The sequence below is a fragment of the Symphalangus syndactylus genome, chromosome 10 (assembly GCF_028878055.3).
Source record: "Symphalangus syndactylus isolate Jambi chromosome 10, NHGRI_mSymSyn1-v2.1_pri, whole genome shotgun sequence".
NCBI classification, from domain to species: Eukaryota; Metazoa; Chordata; class Mammalia; order Primates; family Hylobatidae; genus Symphalangus; species Symphalangus syndactylus.
This window is the reverse complement of record NC_072432.2, coordinates 128590589-128605650: the sequence shown is the minus strand read 5'-3', so window position 1 is coordinate 128605650 and position 15062 is coordinate 128590589. Positions and strand designations below refer to the sequence as shown.

The following is a 15062-nucleotide window of genomic DNA, read 5'->3' as shown; positions in this document are numbered from 1 at the left end:
CATTGTCAATGGTAAACCTAATTCATTCAAAACAGGAGCATTGTTCTGACTGGGCGCGGTGGCTCACGCCTGTAATCCCAACACTTTGAGAGGCCTAGGAAGGCAGATCACTTGAGGTCAGGAATTTGAGACCAGCCTGGCCAACATGGCAAAACCCTGTCTCTACTAAAAATAAAAATAGTATCCAGGCATGAGGGCACGTGCCTGTAATCTCAGCTACTTGAAAGGCTGAGGCAGGAGAATTGCTTGAACCTGGGAGGCAGAAGTTGCAGTGAGCCAAGATCATGCTACTGCACTCCAGCCTGGGCGACAGAGTAAGACTCTGTCTCAATTGAAAAAAAAAAAAAAAAAAAAGAGTAATGTTCTGTTGAGGAACTACAGGAGGAATTCTTAAAAGTAAAAAGAGGTTACAAAGGCTCAGACTTCAAGAGGTATTTTGTATAAGGAAGAAAATAAAAGACACTGAGTTAGTAAATGGCTCCTAACAACTGGGAACACACATGCACAGTTTGCCACTGGAACAAATTAAAAGTAACTGTAACTTGCTTCTTCCAAATAAGATTTTTTTCCCAATAAATACATCAGCTTAAGGGGAGAAAAAACAGCCTCACATAATAGTTTAAGAGACTATAAGCCTTGAAATATATTTGCAATGGGAAAGCTAACTCACGTTCAAGTAATTGTCAGCATTAAAAAATTGTAAAGCAAATATTCTAAAAAGTAAGGGCAAACAGTTTATGTCAAAAGTACAATAAAGTAAGAAAAAATGTGTATCTGTCACAGGGAGTAAGAGGGGTTTCGGGGTAGAATCTCAGATGTGGTTTTTAAAAAATATTTTAATTATATTTAAAATGGATTTCATAAAATAAATCACATATTAATTTGTTTTGTTACTGAATGCTTATGCCAATTTCTATCTTCAACAAATACCAAGTCCCCGCAGGCTTTTGTAAATCCATATGTTAGAGGAAATGACAAAAGTATTAAAAGATTTTATATGAGCATCAACTGCTTACACTCCCATTGGGGCTTTAGTTCTGTCCAATTCATTGTTCAATTCATAAAAGGGCCACTTGATAAACAATACATACCCAGACCTAGAGTGGTAAGCTGAGCGGACAGGTATAGACGTGCAATCTGAATGGTGCATTTTTGCTTTACTAGTAACAATGCATGAATATGTCTATTTATCTGGCATAAATAAATGTCGAATAAATAAAGGCACTAGATCATGTAATAGATCAAGTTTTAACCATTCAACTCACAAAACACAGGGAGATATAAAAGCAATTAGGTTCCCCTCCTCCCATTTTAATAAATGTCCTTTAGATAAAGCAGCATGTTCAGCCTGCATCTGAAAGACAGAGCAGGAGAGTGTAATGGACAAGCCTGAGAGTAAATGTCCTAGCTACCCGAGGATCCCCCTTAAGGATCAGTCAGGCCAGGCACAACAACTCATGCCTGTAATCCCAGCACTTTGGGAGGCAAAGGCGAGAGGATCTCTTGAGCCCAGAAGTTTGAGAACAGCTTGGACAACACAGTGAGACCCTCTTCTCTACAAAAAAGTTTAAAAATAAAAAAATTAGCTAGGTGCACGCATGTAGTCCCAGCTACTTGGGAGGCTGAAGTGGGAGGCTCACTTGAGCTCAGGAGGTAGAGGCTGCAGTGAGTCAAGATCACACCACTGGCACTCCAGCCTGGGTGACAGAGAGAGACAGACCCTGTTTCAAAAATAAATAAAGAAAAAAGAATCAGTTAACGTTCAGAGGATGACAAAAAGGGTGGAATGTAACATTACATTTTTATTATTACATAAATATAAAAAGTGTTGGGATCCATGAAAATAAGAAACTAAGGAAAATGATTTATTAGAGTGGCAGTAGGAAGGTGAGGGATTGTAGGTATATAATTGTATACATATCACTGTTTATTTGCATCCGTCTAACAAATGAGGTAGGTGAAAATAAGAATCTTTAATTTTTTTTTTTTTTGGCTTTGTATAGTGAAGTGCTGGGAGTGGTTACTGCCTATCCCTGTACCCCGCCCTACCTTCCCACACTCCAAGTTCTACATTGGGTCAGGCTCTCATTCCTAGTGCAGCAAAGCCCTGCCCAGTAGGTGGCTGCCCTCCAGCAAAAGGGCTTAATCCCCTCAGCAGGCTGCCTCTCCAGGAGGACACCCCTTCCTCATCCCACAGGGCGATGACTCACCTCTCTCTCCGCCTCTCCAACCCATACTTGCCAACCATGCTCAGCCCTGCCCGTAGTTTTGAACTGAATTCTTCAGGAAATTGTCAATTCTTTCAGTAAAAGGGAAGGGTAGGGAAGAAAGAGGAACAGGAACAGGAACTGAAGTGGAAACTTTTAAGGGGCTTATAAATTGCTGACAGACTCTACTCTTTGGGACAGGGTGGGAAGAGGTCACTTACTTTAATAAATAGTTTTATGCAAGACTGCATGAATGCTTTTTTCCTTCAAGATAAATTTATTCATAATCTCAACACATATGCCACAACTCCACTTTATAATTCCGAGAAGTTTTAAATTCTGGTAGGACAAATGGCTGGTGACTGATCCAGCCATCTGCCTCCTTCCACACCACATTCACAGCAGAGGCTGGAAAAGTCACAGACTCTGATGACCTTCTTGCAGGTCAGCATGGTCAGGTGACACTGGTTTAGCACATGAGTCATAAACAGAAGCTTCTGTGAAAGCTTATATTTCCCTGATATAAAGAATAGGTATGACCAGGCATGGTGGCTCATGCCTGTAATCCCAGCACTTTGGGAGGCGGAGGTGGGCAGATCACCTGAGGTCAGGAGTTTGAGACCAGTCTGGCTAACACGGTGAAACCCCATCTCTACTCAAAATACAAAAATTAGCCAGGCATGGTGGCACATGCCTGTAATCCCAGCTACTCAGGAGGCTGAGGCTGGAGAATCACTTGTACCCGGAAGGCGCAGGTTGCAGTGAACCAAGATCACACCATTGCACTCCAGCCTGAGTAAAACAGCAATACACTGTGGAAAGGAAAGGAAAGGAAAGGAAAGGAAAGGAGAGGAGAGGAGAGGGGAGGGGAGGGGAGGGGAGGGGAGGGGAGGGGAGGGGAGGGGAGGGGAGGGGAGGGGAGGGGAGGGGAAGGAAGGGAAGGGAAGGGAAGGGAAGGGAAGGGAAGGGAAGGGAAGGGAAGGGAAGAAAGAAAAGAAAAGAAAAGAAAAGAAAGAATAGCTGTGGTTGGTACTGTCCTTTCTCCTGTTTGTTCCTGCCTTACTGGGGAAGTTTGGGAGGAAAAGTCCAACAGGAACCCGGAAGTTCCAGCACAGACATCACTGAGAGCTTTAACTAACACCAGGATCATCCACCCCCAAATAATATATTACAGCTTTTTTTTTTTTAAACAATCCCTACTTATTTAACGCTACTGATAGATTTTCTGTTATTTGTGGCAGAAAACGTTCCTCATCGATACAACTGCATCTTCCTTCTTACACAAAGCCAGCACTCCAAGCTTCACTTAATTAAATCCTAATGGCATCAGCTGTTCAGGAAAGAGCCTTGGTAGGCTAAGGAACGTGGAAACTCCGTTAGCAGAAAGTCAAAATAAGAGCTGCCGTTTACCAAGTGACTATAGATTGTGCTAATAAGCCTTCTACACGGATTCAGTCATTTAAGAGACACAGACACTCTCCCAGGTGGGTGTCACGGTGCATCTCAGGAGATGCTTTAATTATGTGCCTTGTCTAAGGCTGCACAGACAGTAAATGGTGGGCTCAGAACTTGAATGCAGGTCTCTGACTCCAGCCACCTCAGAATTCCATTTTGTTTCAGAGGAATGGACTTTTATAAGTCTGATACTCTAATTTAGTGAATGCCTGTCGTAGGGTAATAGTGTGCAGTTCATAAAACCAAAAGATGGTACAAAAACACACATTATCTCTGAGTCACTTCTTCACTTACAATAAGTATGACATTTACCTTGAAAATCATTTGGTTAACCTGTCAGCTGGACTGCGATTCCAGGTTAGGATGGGTGTGTTAGGAACCCCTCCCAGAGAAGGCCTTGAGAAAATAAATATTTTTGAGAGAACTAGTGTTCTACCAACTATATTTAACTGACTAGACCTCCTCACCAAAGTCAGAAATAAAGAAGTCAAAGAATAATTGTTTGAGAATAAAATAATAAGAATTTTTCTGTGTTTCATTTAGAAATAAATGTTTCTTTTAAAGCAGGAATATTTAACAACTAAAATTCCAATTAAAATATAAGGACATGGTGAACATTAGAAAGAAAAACAATTGGGTGAAAGGCACTGCCATTCTATTACGGTTAAGCATAACAAACTGCCAATATTTTATCATTTGATGTGTTGTATTTGTAATGAAATTGGGCACACCGGGGCCCACAGTCATCCAAAATTGGAATTCATAAAATCCTGATCCATCGGATTACTGTTTAAGTGAAATTTGAGCATCAAGAGATTTTGAGACGTTCTAAATTATTTGTATACTTTTTTCTTCAGAGGACATTACTTTGAAATACATATCACTTTTTTTCTCCTTTTCTGTCTCCAAAGTATGCTTTTCTTTTCACTATACTGGTATTTGTTTCAAAGTGTAAACAGGGACCACACCAAAAAGCAAAGACTAAATCTGCTAAAACTAAAGAACTTTACATGAGAATCAAATAACCTGACAAGGTCTGTGTTAACTCTGTGACCTTGGGTGAATAACTTAACCCTGATGTTCCATCTTTCTCATCCACGAAAATGGATGACTAAAATCTGTTGCTGTTTTGTGATGTTAAAATATATGTAAAAATAGAGTAAATGGTTAAATGTTACATACATATCATGTGGCACCATGACCACAACCTTCAGCATCATCACTGTGTGGACAAAGAAAAGCATAAAAAGGAAAGAATTACAATTATCATCCCTATGATTTCCATCCCCAAACTTATTATCCTAACATTTATATTTTGATTTTCTGATTGCTATTATCATTTTCATTTCAGAGTCCTAGTGATATGGACCGTTGCTTATAACACTTCTTTATCATTTGCTCCCTGTAGCTACATTAGTAAAATTCTGTTAGGTGAAAAATTCAGAACACATGCTGTGAAGCACTTATTCAATAAACATTCAGTGAAATGGTTACACTGTACACCAGGCACATAGCTATCTTGCAAAGCAGGCTAATACACAATGGGTTTCCTGTTGGCCAGGTCCCAAAACTATTGGCTTTAATAGGAAAGTAGTTAATAAACATAGGAGATTTCATAATATTCCAGAGTCCTTCTCACTGCAATATGTAAATAGAGTAAGGCTCCTTAGAATTAGCTCTTTAACTTCCATTCATTTTCTGTGAGTGTATTGGTCCACAGCAATGTGCAAGTCAGAGCAGAAAGCCATAGCAGGAAAACCGAGTTACATAATCTAAAAGAGAATACAATAGAGCCAGGCTTTCTGCATTCATTTATGTAAATGTGACTTGTCTCCATATGGTTACTTAATTAGATAGGGGATGCATTTCACCCATTTAATGCAGAACAGCAGCCGGAATTTTACATACCAAATATTTAATGCAATTTATGAAACACAGACTCTTTCCCTAGGCCCCAATAAAAGTTTCTTGTTTATTTATTTTTAACTTGAAAACTATTCTTTCTTCCTCACCTGTAATAAAAATGGAAACGTTTTATATCATTGTGTTTGCATCATTCACTTCACCTGTGCCAATCTTATATATAAGATATGACTTTATTGAGATCTTAAATCCTGCAGAATGAAAGATGGGAAACAGCGCTTAAGACACATTCAAAGAAATCAAAGAGCCCTTCTTAGTTCCTTAAAGAACTACAGATTTCAGTAGACTCTACAAAAGCACATTCATTATTCTCCAATTTATCAGTTTAATACATTCAATGTATTTTTTTTTAAATAGACACATGTGCATGCCTACTAAGATTAGACAATGTTCTAGGTACTAGGGATTCAAAGATGACTAAGACATAGTTACTTTCTGCCAGGAGCTCACAGACTAAAAACAGAGATAAATAATAACAAATCTATGACAAGCATGCCTACAGTAAATTGGAAGTATATGCAAAGTGTCATTGGGTACAGAGGAGAGAGCCTAACTGTCCCTGGGAGGGTTTATGGCAGGCATCACAGGGAAGATTACCCCTTATCACAGTCTGGATAAATGTGCTGACCAACTGGGCAAGTTGGAGAAGGTAGTCCAACAGCGGGCATGCCATGTGCAGAGATTAAAAGGTAAGAGAGAAATTTTAGGAAATGTGGGATGGCTGAAATATTACGTGCCATGGGTACATGGAAAGGAATTTGAAAAGTTAGGTAGAGCTAAATATCATCTTCATTAGAATGCACATTTTAAAGAGTTTGAGATTTTATTAAACCATTGGTCTTACGTGGGTCTGTTAAATTTAGACTAAAGTTGCCTCCTGACATATTTTAAATTATGCCTAAAGCCGATGGTTCACATTGTGTTCAAATAAGATAAACACTGAGCTGTAACTGATCTGGCTGTTTCTGAACTTCACTTCCGTTTTCTAAACGTCACTTTCCTTTTCTGTCCATAAATCTTCTTTGACCACGTGGTAGCCTGGAGTCTCTCTAAACCTATTTTGGTTCAAGGACTGCTTGATTCGTGAACAGTTCTTTGCTCATTTCAACTCGGTTAAATTTAATTTGTTTAAAGTTTTTCCCTTAGCAATTCTAACATCACTCCTTTCTGTGTGCCTTGAACTGGGAACTTTCAGAGGTGCAGACACAGAGTAACCACCAGATTATAGAAGGAAAGCTGTCTTGGTTTATAGCATGGGCCCTAAGACCAGTTCAGCTGTGCATACTTTGAATGCGAGAGAACCCATGCTGGTCCTAATACACAGGACAGTTATTCTTTCAGCCACTCTAACACAGGTGACTTATGTCCCAAGAGGGCCGCAAAGAAAAGTTTTGCTTTTCTTTGATTGTTAACTTGTAACCATCATTTTAGCTTTCACTTAAGTCATCTCCAAAACTGGCCTCTCAAATTGGATCTAAGCCAGAGATTCTACACCACTTATGATGGCAGGTACAGCTTTGTCCCCTAATGGAAACATACAGTGATTTAACCTGAGACACCTGTTCCCATAACAGTTTATTCAAAGAGACTTTGAAGTAAGATGTCAAATTTAGTCCAGGTATTTTTCTCTGGGTCATGCAATGTTAGTAGTTTAAGTTTGTATGAAGTTTTTAGCTTTTTATCTATTTTTAGGTTTCTAGAATAAACACATAACCAGGAAACACACACACACACACACACACACACACACACTCCTCTGCTTTAGTGAAAGAATATAAAAGGCTTCAAAAACTATGGCAATTCTAGCTTTCACTTCATGGTCTCTAACTTTAGTGTATTAAAATCCACGTATCAGGGAAAAACAAAATATAAATGTATTTAGGAAAAAATGAAAAAGAATAAGATTATAAGATTTATAACAATTATTCATTTTAAAATGTAAAAAAGAATATCTTGCTGAGAATATGGAGATGGAGTTTATAAATTGTTTAATTCCTCCCCCAACAATGGATACATTTGTGTATGAATATGTACCACTGACTAATTTTCAAATTCATCTGAAAACCTAGTGGGATTTGAAAAAGGTTTTGCTTTCCAAGTGTTATCGCTTTTCATTTGTAACTGACAGTTTTCAAGAGTGAGGCCATTCATAGTTATGGAAAAATGGTTGTTTTAATGCAACATTGAATGACAGAAAACCAAACAATCAAACACCATTCTCATATTTTTCACTCTTGGAAAATTACCTTTCAGGAAGAGCTTTATGTTTTATGTTCTGCACACTAATACAGCAAGGATTTTCAATCATTTTATGACAAAAAGAAGAAACAAAAGAGGGAAAACGAAACTGTAAGGAACAAACATTAAATTCTCTTTGAAAGAAATACACTCCTATTAGATGTCAGGTCACATAAAATCCTAGACTGTGGCCATTTAGCTGCATATCTCAAAATGTAAATATAGGCTTATTTGACTGGAACATGGTTTGACGGAATTTTTTGTATGTGATGTGGACACAGGCAAAATAAGGTGGAAGGTCACCTTAGAGAAAATCCAAACCGACTCTCCTATCTTAGAAGTCATCCAGGCTCTCAGAGGCTAAACAACTTGTCAGCGAGTTCTAAGTCACAGGCACAGGATAAAAACCTCTTTGCACTGACATCCAGAACAGTGTTTATTCATCATGTCAATTTTGTTTTGGTGGAACATGAAATATTAAATTGACAACTACATTTTGTGTTATTACCTATTGAGAATTTTACCCTCTAAAATCTTGGAAAGTATCTTTTATAGTGATCTTATAACTTGTAAACATTCTATAGTTCAATATAGTAAAAGTGAAAATATAGTTAACATTTTATGATATATTTTATATGGAAAATTATGGTTTATACTAAATTATAGAAAAATACAAATACATGTTAAAAATATTCCTACCCATTGTCACCAAATTCCCAAAGACCAATACTCTTAATAATTTGATATGATTCATTCTAGTATCTGTTTCAGATGTATACTTAATATTTTGGTTTTGTATACATAGAACACACATATATTTGTAATATGTTATCTCATTTTTTCATGGTATTACCTCCTCATAAAACTAATTCTAATGATTGCAAGTGTGTCAGTGTTGATCTCTTTCTTTAGTACTGAACATTTAGTTATATCCAAATTTTAGCATTATATTGATACTATAATTCTCCACATATCTATATTATACCAAAATTTATATCTTTAGTACAGTTGTCCCTCTGAAGTTTCAATTCTACACATAAAATTGTCTCTAAATATAGTTACTTAAATGTCCTAAAGACCCCTCAAACTTTTATGCCTCAAACAGACTTATTGCTTGGCCCCAAGACTGTTTTTTGGCCTACATCCCATAAAGCTTGTAATGGCTCTAGTATTCACCAGGTTCCCCGAGCTAGAACTTGAGTATCACCTACTTTTCTCCCATTCGGCCCCTATATCGAATTCATCACTAAACCCCATTGATTCCCTCTCCTAAATATCCTTCAAATTCAGCAATTGCTCTTCATCTCCATTCTTCCTATGCTTGTCTGAATCACCACCATCATTCCCCTACATGACTACAATGGATCCTTTTTCTCTTTTGCCTGCCCTCCTTTAATCCCTCCTACACACTGCAAAGCAGAATGCTTTTTCCAAAATGCAAATTCAAACATGTCATTCTGTCTTGAAATTCTTAATCCTTTGGATAAAACTCCTCAGTCTTTTGAATAAAATTCTTATACACATTTTATATATATATATATATTTTTTATCATGACTGACCAGGCCTTTCATGACATGGTCCCTGTATTTGTCGCTAGCTTCAGTGCCTAATCAGTTCACCACCTAGAAGCTATAGGGACTGCCACTCAATTCTTTTAGGGATCTAAACGCTCTTCACCTGGAGCTCACACGCATGCTTTTCCTTCTGCCCCATGATACGAATGTCCCCCCTCTTTTGCTTATAGCAGATTCTCCTCCTTTAGATTCAGCTTAGTTGACACATCTTATGTAAGGCTACCAGAGTCCCCAAAATCCTAGGGTGGCTACATTCCTCTTCTTTGCTCCTCCATAATACTTTGTACAACTAAGCAACTATTCATGTGTACCAATGCCCAACTATTCATGTATGTAACTATTCATGGATATCATGTATATCTAGACTATAGGTTCCATGAAAGCAAAGGATGTGAGATCCTTCGTTACTTATATTACCAATGGTTACATAGCTCTGAGACTCTACATGTGTTTGTTGAATAAATTTTAAAAAAAATAAAAATAAAAATAAATGAAGCTGTGAAAAAACCCTGTGACCATCATCTTTGCAATAAAATGTACTGAGTGCAAATGATGCATTAGCAGATATCTTTTTAAAATTTTATTAAATTTTTATTTATTTTTTATATATAAATAAAATAAATTTTAATTTAGTTATTATTTTTTATTTACTTATTTTATTTATTTTGAGACAAGATCTTTTCCAGACTGGAGTGCAGTAGTGCCATCATAGTTTACTGCAGCCTCGAATTCCAGGATCAAGTGGTCCTTCTATCCCAGCCTCCTTAATACCTGATACTACAGATGTGTGACACCATGCCCAGATAATTATTTTCACTTTTTATGGAGACATGTTTTCTCTCTGTTGCCCAGGATGGTCTTGAACTCCTGGTGCCAAGTGATCCTCTCACCTTGGCCTCCCAAAATGTTAGAATTATAGGCATGAGCCACCGTATCCTGCCCTAAATTTATTTTCAAAAGGAGTATTCAAATTGACGCAGGCACCAGCATTACAGAAGCTTACCAATTTTCCTCATCCTCACCAGCTTTGAACATAATCTTTGAGGTATTTGTTAGTGGATAAAAATAATACTAATTGCTTAATATACACTTTCTGATTACTAGGAAAATTAAATATTAAACCATATTTTTCCACTATTTTTGTTTACCTTCTGAATTGTTTATTCATATTTTTATCATTTAAATTTTATGTTTTACACAGTTTTAAGGAGAATGTGGCTCTATAATCTGTAAAAAGAAATAAAACATAATTTGAATGTATATATTTCATTGTCTTAGCATCAAAGTCTGAAATGATACCAATAACACCGTGTTTTTCATTTGTTTGTTTGTTTTGTTTTTGAGACAGAGTCTCACTCTGTTGCCCAGGCTGGAGTGCAGTGGAGCGATCTCAGCTCACTGCAACCTTCGCCTCCCTGGCTCAAGTGATTCTCCTGCCTCAGCCTCCCGAGTAGCTGAGACTACAGGTGCATGCCACCACACCCGGCTAAATTTTGTATTTTTATTAGAGATGGGGTTTCACCATATTGGCCAGGCTGGTCTCAAACTCCTGACTTCATGATCAGCCCACCTCAGCCTCCCAAAGTGCTGGGATTACAGGCAGGAGTCACCGTGCCCAGCCACACCTTGCTTTTTATGTTATTTCTTCCAATTCATTAATTCATTTGTGACCATATTTTTAAAAGAATTTTGGATTACAGCAAACAAGAGATGAGTTTCACTATTCCAAATGCAACAGAATTTTGACCAGAATGTGTATCTCTAGACAAAAGCAGGTTTCGTGCAGGGAAGAACATACATCTTTAAAAAATAAAAATAGAAATTAATGCTTTCTGTGGAGGATTCATAAAGAAAAGGAAAATAAATGGGATTTGTTTTCAGTTTCTTAATGAGATGACCTTCTTTTTACAACAAAGTCCTTCTTCTGGAAATTGCCTAAGACCTTGATATGAGGATGAAGTTCTGATGCTCATATGAAATCCTTTAATTCCTTTGTTATTTTTCCTAATACACAGATTTAGTTGAGCCTGCTCGGATGTGGTATTTAGTCAAGATTGACAATACGCCACTTGGTACTAGTGTCCAGCAATAGAAGCTGTGCCCTGATTTGATTTGACAGTTATCTGATTGGGATGTGAAACTTCTACAATAGAGGGGGCTTAATTTCCTTATCCTCCTTGGAGAAGATGCTAGACACGGTCAGAAACAGATTTATACCAAGTTGTATTTGAAGCACAAAATATTGTTCCTCCTGATATTTTTTATCAAGAGGCAACCTGCTACAGGGAAACAAATGTGAGCTTTGGAGTTAAGACAGAGCTAGATTCAAATCCAAGTTTTCTTACTATTTAGCTGTGTGATCTTAGGCAAGATATCTAACCTACCTTAGCTTCTATATTCTTCCAGGTAGAAAGAGAATATCGAACCACAAGGTTGTTGTGTGCATTCAATAGCTACATGCAAATAAACTTGGATATTGTATGGCATATAATAGGCAGTCAGTCTATAATAGAATATTGTTAGCACATTTTTATTAATTAAGGAAAAATTAAGGGATGGATGGAGAAGGATGAAGTAGAGATAGAGTTGCATCCCGTAGATTATTATTACTTTTTGTTTGTGAGGGAGAAATTGCTAGAGCAAGAGCCCAGTCTACTCAATGGCACTCTAGGAAATGCCTGAATATTTTACATATTTTTTCCCTTACAAAGCAGTATCTAACATCACAACCCAGAAACCAACTCTAGAGACCTGGATGCTCTTGAAGGGTTAAGGCTACCCGCCTTTGCCATAGGATGTTTGGTAAAGAGTTTCATGTACATCACTGGAAGACCTGCTGTTGTACCTCAAGATTTTGGCATTTGACTTATGGAGCTTAAAAAAAATTAAAAAAAAAAAAAAAAAACAGCAACAAAAACAACAAAAAGCCTATTACATATCTGAGCTGTTTAGTACTACCTAATCAGCTTAATTGTACTGGGGTGAAGCCTGGTATGCATACTGTCAGCAAGAAGAATGGGGAGGAGAAGAGCACTGTAATAGAGTAAATTTAATTGCATTTTGTGATTTAATTATTTAGTTATCTCAGCACCCTACCTCCATGTACACATGAATGGGAATCAGACAATCATTTGCATATTGCTAGGCCATTATAGTTTGCTATTTATCATCAATGGGTTGATAGCTTGCAGGTATCCATGGCTTATAGCAAGCACTTAATTTTGTTGGCACCCAGGGTCTGGGTCAGGAGATGGGTAATGACCTGTATTACTACTGTACAGGTTTTGAAATTAAAAGAAACAACCAACATTACTTGGTACTTTGGGGGAAGATATTAAACCATCAATCAAATGGGTCAGTGTGCCCTAAGAGGAATGAGACATTCCCTAACATTTAGAGGTAACATCTAGAGCAAATATGTGGGAGTTCAGAGAGTTTCAAAATTTTCATGTTAGGTAAGCAGGCATAGAAAGGGAAAGAAAAAAATGGATGTTGATATCATTATACTATATATATGTATATATTTTCTCCTATCTCTCAATCTTTTTTTCTAGCCCAAATATATATTAAAACAAGTTTGACTACAGGGCTTTCCTGATCAAATGTACTATCTTCGAGCATTTCAAATATTAAATTAGAGAAAAGACACTGTATATCCCAGGAAGGACCTATTTTGTGGTACCTTTACTTAAAAATGGCCCTGAATACTTTTTGGATACTATTTTATATAAATGAGTAAACATAGTTATTTTGAATTGATCTTGAAGTAAATCTAGAACCATCAACCCAAAGTTTCTCAAGCAGAAGACCAGAGTAAACGTAACTTATTTTGAAATGATCTTTAAGTACATCTAGAACCATCAACACAAGGTTTCTCAAACAGGAGACCAGTGAAGGTGTTTATAGTGGATGTCACATTGGTGTTAGAATTTAACATCATAACTGCAAATTAGAAATAAGGACACTTAGTACCCACATATGAAGACAATATCATGTCATTAAAAGACATTAAAATCCGTGTTTAGACAGTGTTTAAAGTTGACAGTATGATGGAAACAGTGGCACAACAGTGTCAGAGAAAGCTGACAAACAGCATTACGAGTTGCTCATCAAAAAAAACTCTAGATACATGGTACATTACCATTTCCTCCCTATAATATTATATAATTCCTATGATAAAAAACTACAAAAGAAAACTGAGACCTACAAATTACTTTTTTCCATTGACAAGTGATGATATATGGTATCAACTATAATAATAACCAGTTGTTTCTAGAATTCACGATAAACTTAAGTGGGCATTGTTACTGATTAAATATTGTATCCTCCCCCTTCCCACGGCCAAATTAAAATGTTGAAAATCTAATGCCCGATTTGCTGGTGTTAGGATGTGGGGCCCTTATAAATTAATTAGGTTATGAGAGTAGTGACCATTTGAACAGGACTAGTACCCTTAGAAGAAAGAGGAGAGGCCAAGAGTGGTTGCTCATGCCTGTAATCCCAGCACACTGAGGGGCTAAGGTGGGCAGATCACCTGAGGTCAGGAGTTTGAGACCAGTCTGGCCAATATGGTGAAACCCCGTCTCTACTAAAAATATAAAAATTAGCTGGTTGTGGTAGTATGTGTCTGTAGTTCCAGATACTCAGAAGGCTGAGGCAGGAGAATCGCTTGAACCCAGGAAGCAAAGGTTGCAGTAAGTCGAGATCATGCCACTGCACACCAGCCTGGGCGACAGAGTGAGAGTCAAAAAGAAAAAAAAAAAGAAAAGAAAACAGGAGAAACAGGAGAGCTTCTTTTCATTCTGCTCTCCCTAATGTGAGAGCACAAAGAAGAAACAGCCATCTGCTAACAAGGAAGCTGGCTCTCACCAGACACGGAATCTTCCAGTACCTTTGTCTTGGACTTCTTAGCCCCAAGAACTTTAAGCAATGAGTTTCTCTTGTTTAAGCTACCCAGTCTACAGGATTTTTGTTATAGTGGTCTGAACTGACTGTGACAGATGCCCATCTTTCAGGAAGGAGCTCTGGAATACAATGATTATTATCACATACAAATAATTCAAATAAAAACAATCCCTACTGGATCACCTGCTGTATACAGCACTGGCCAGACAATGAAATCAATCTGGAAGTACTTGAGGGTAAAGGGATTAGGGAAAATCATAAAAGTCTCAATTTGGAACAAGGAGAGAGAGAAAAAAAAAAGTAACCAAAAAGCCTGCCTACAATTTTTACCATTTGACGTACCAGAGTACAAGCGATACGTGTCATTTTTTAAAAAATCTTTTTTCTAAGTGACATTCCACTACATAGAGAACTCCCTCATAAAATGTGATGAGAGCAGAAGCAAAGGCATGGAAAGTTTTGACCCATGATGGATATAAATAGTCATTTACGCGTTCATTATAGATAGGGTCAAGGAGGAAGACCGCGTGCCTGCAACAGATGGAGTCACGGAGGGTACCCAAAGATCAGATGTATCAAAGGATGACACTTACTGAAACACACCGGGCATTTATATGCCATTTTTTTTTTAATGGGGGGAGGCATTTGAATACTCAGAGGAAACTAGTATATATGAGATAAGCATGTATCCCTCCTGGTTAATTAATCTCATTTCTTAGATGGCAGAAAATAGATTTTCTCAAGATGGGGAAAACAATG

General features: G+C 37.5%; 1 protein-coding gene across 11 annotated transcripts in view; it reads right to left on the bottom strand.

Moving 5' to 3' along the window:
- UNC5D (unc-5 netrin receptor D) overlaps positions 1-15062 on the bottom strand; it is a 564646-nt gene that overhangs the window by 252126 nt on the left and 297458 nt on the right. The window contains exons 1-2 of one of the 11 annotated variants that reach the window (XM_055295943.2): positions 3271-3357; position 1721 (exon numbers count right to left, since the gene is read on the bottom strand). The exons of the other annotated variants lie outside the window; for them this stretch is intronic. Coding sequence (XP_055151918.1) covers position 1721; positions 3271-3357 — 88 coding nt within the window. Of the gene's footprint in view, positions 1-1720; positions 1722-3270; positions 3358-15062 lie in introns of those variants that run through there. 11 annotated transcript variants of the gene reach the window in all.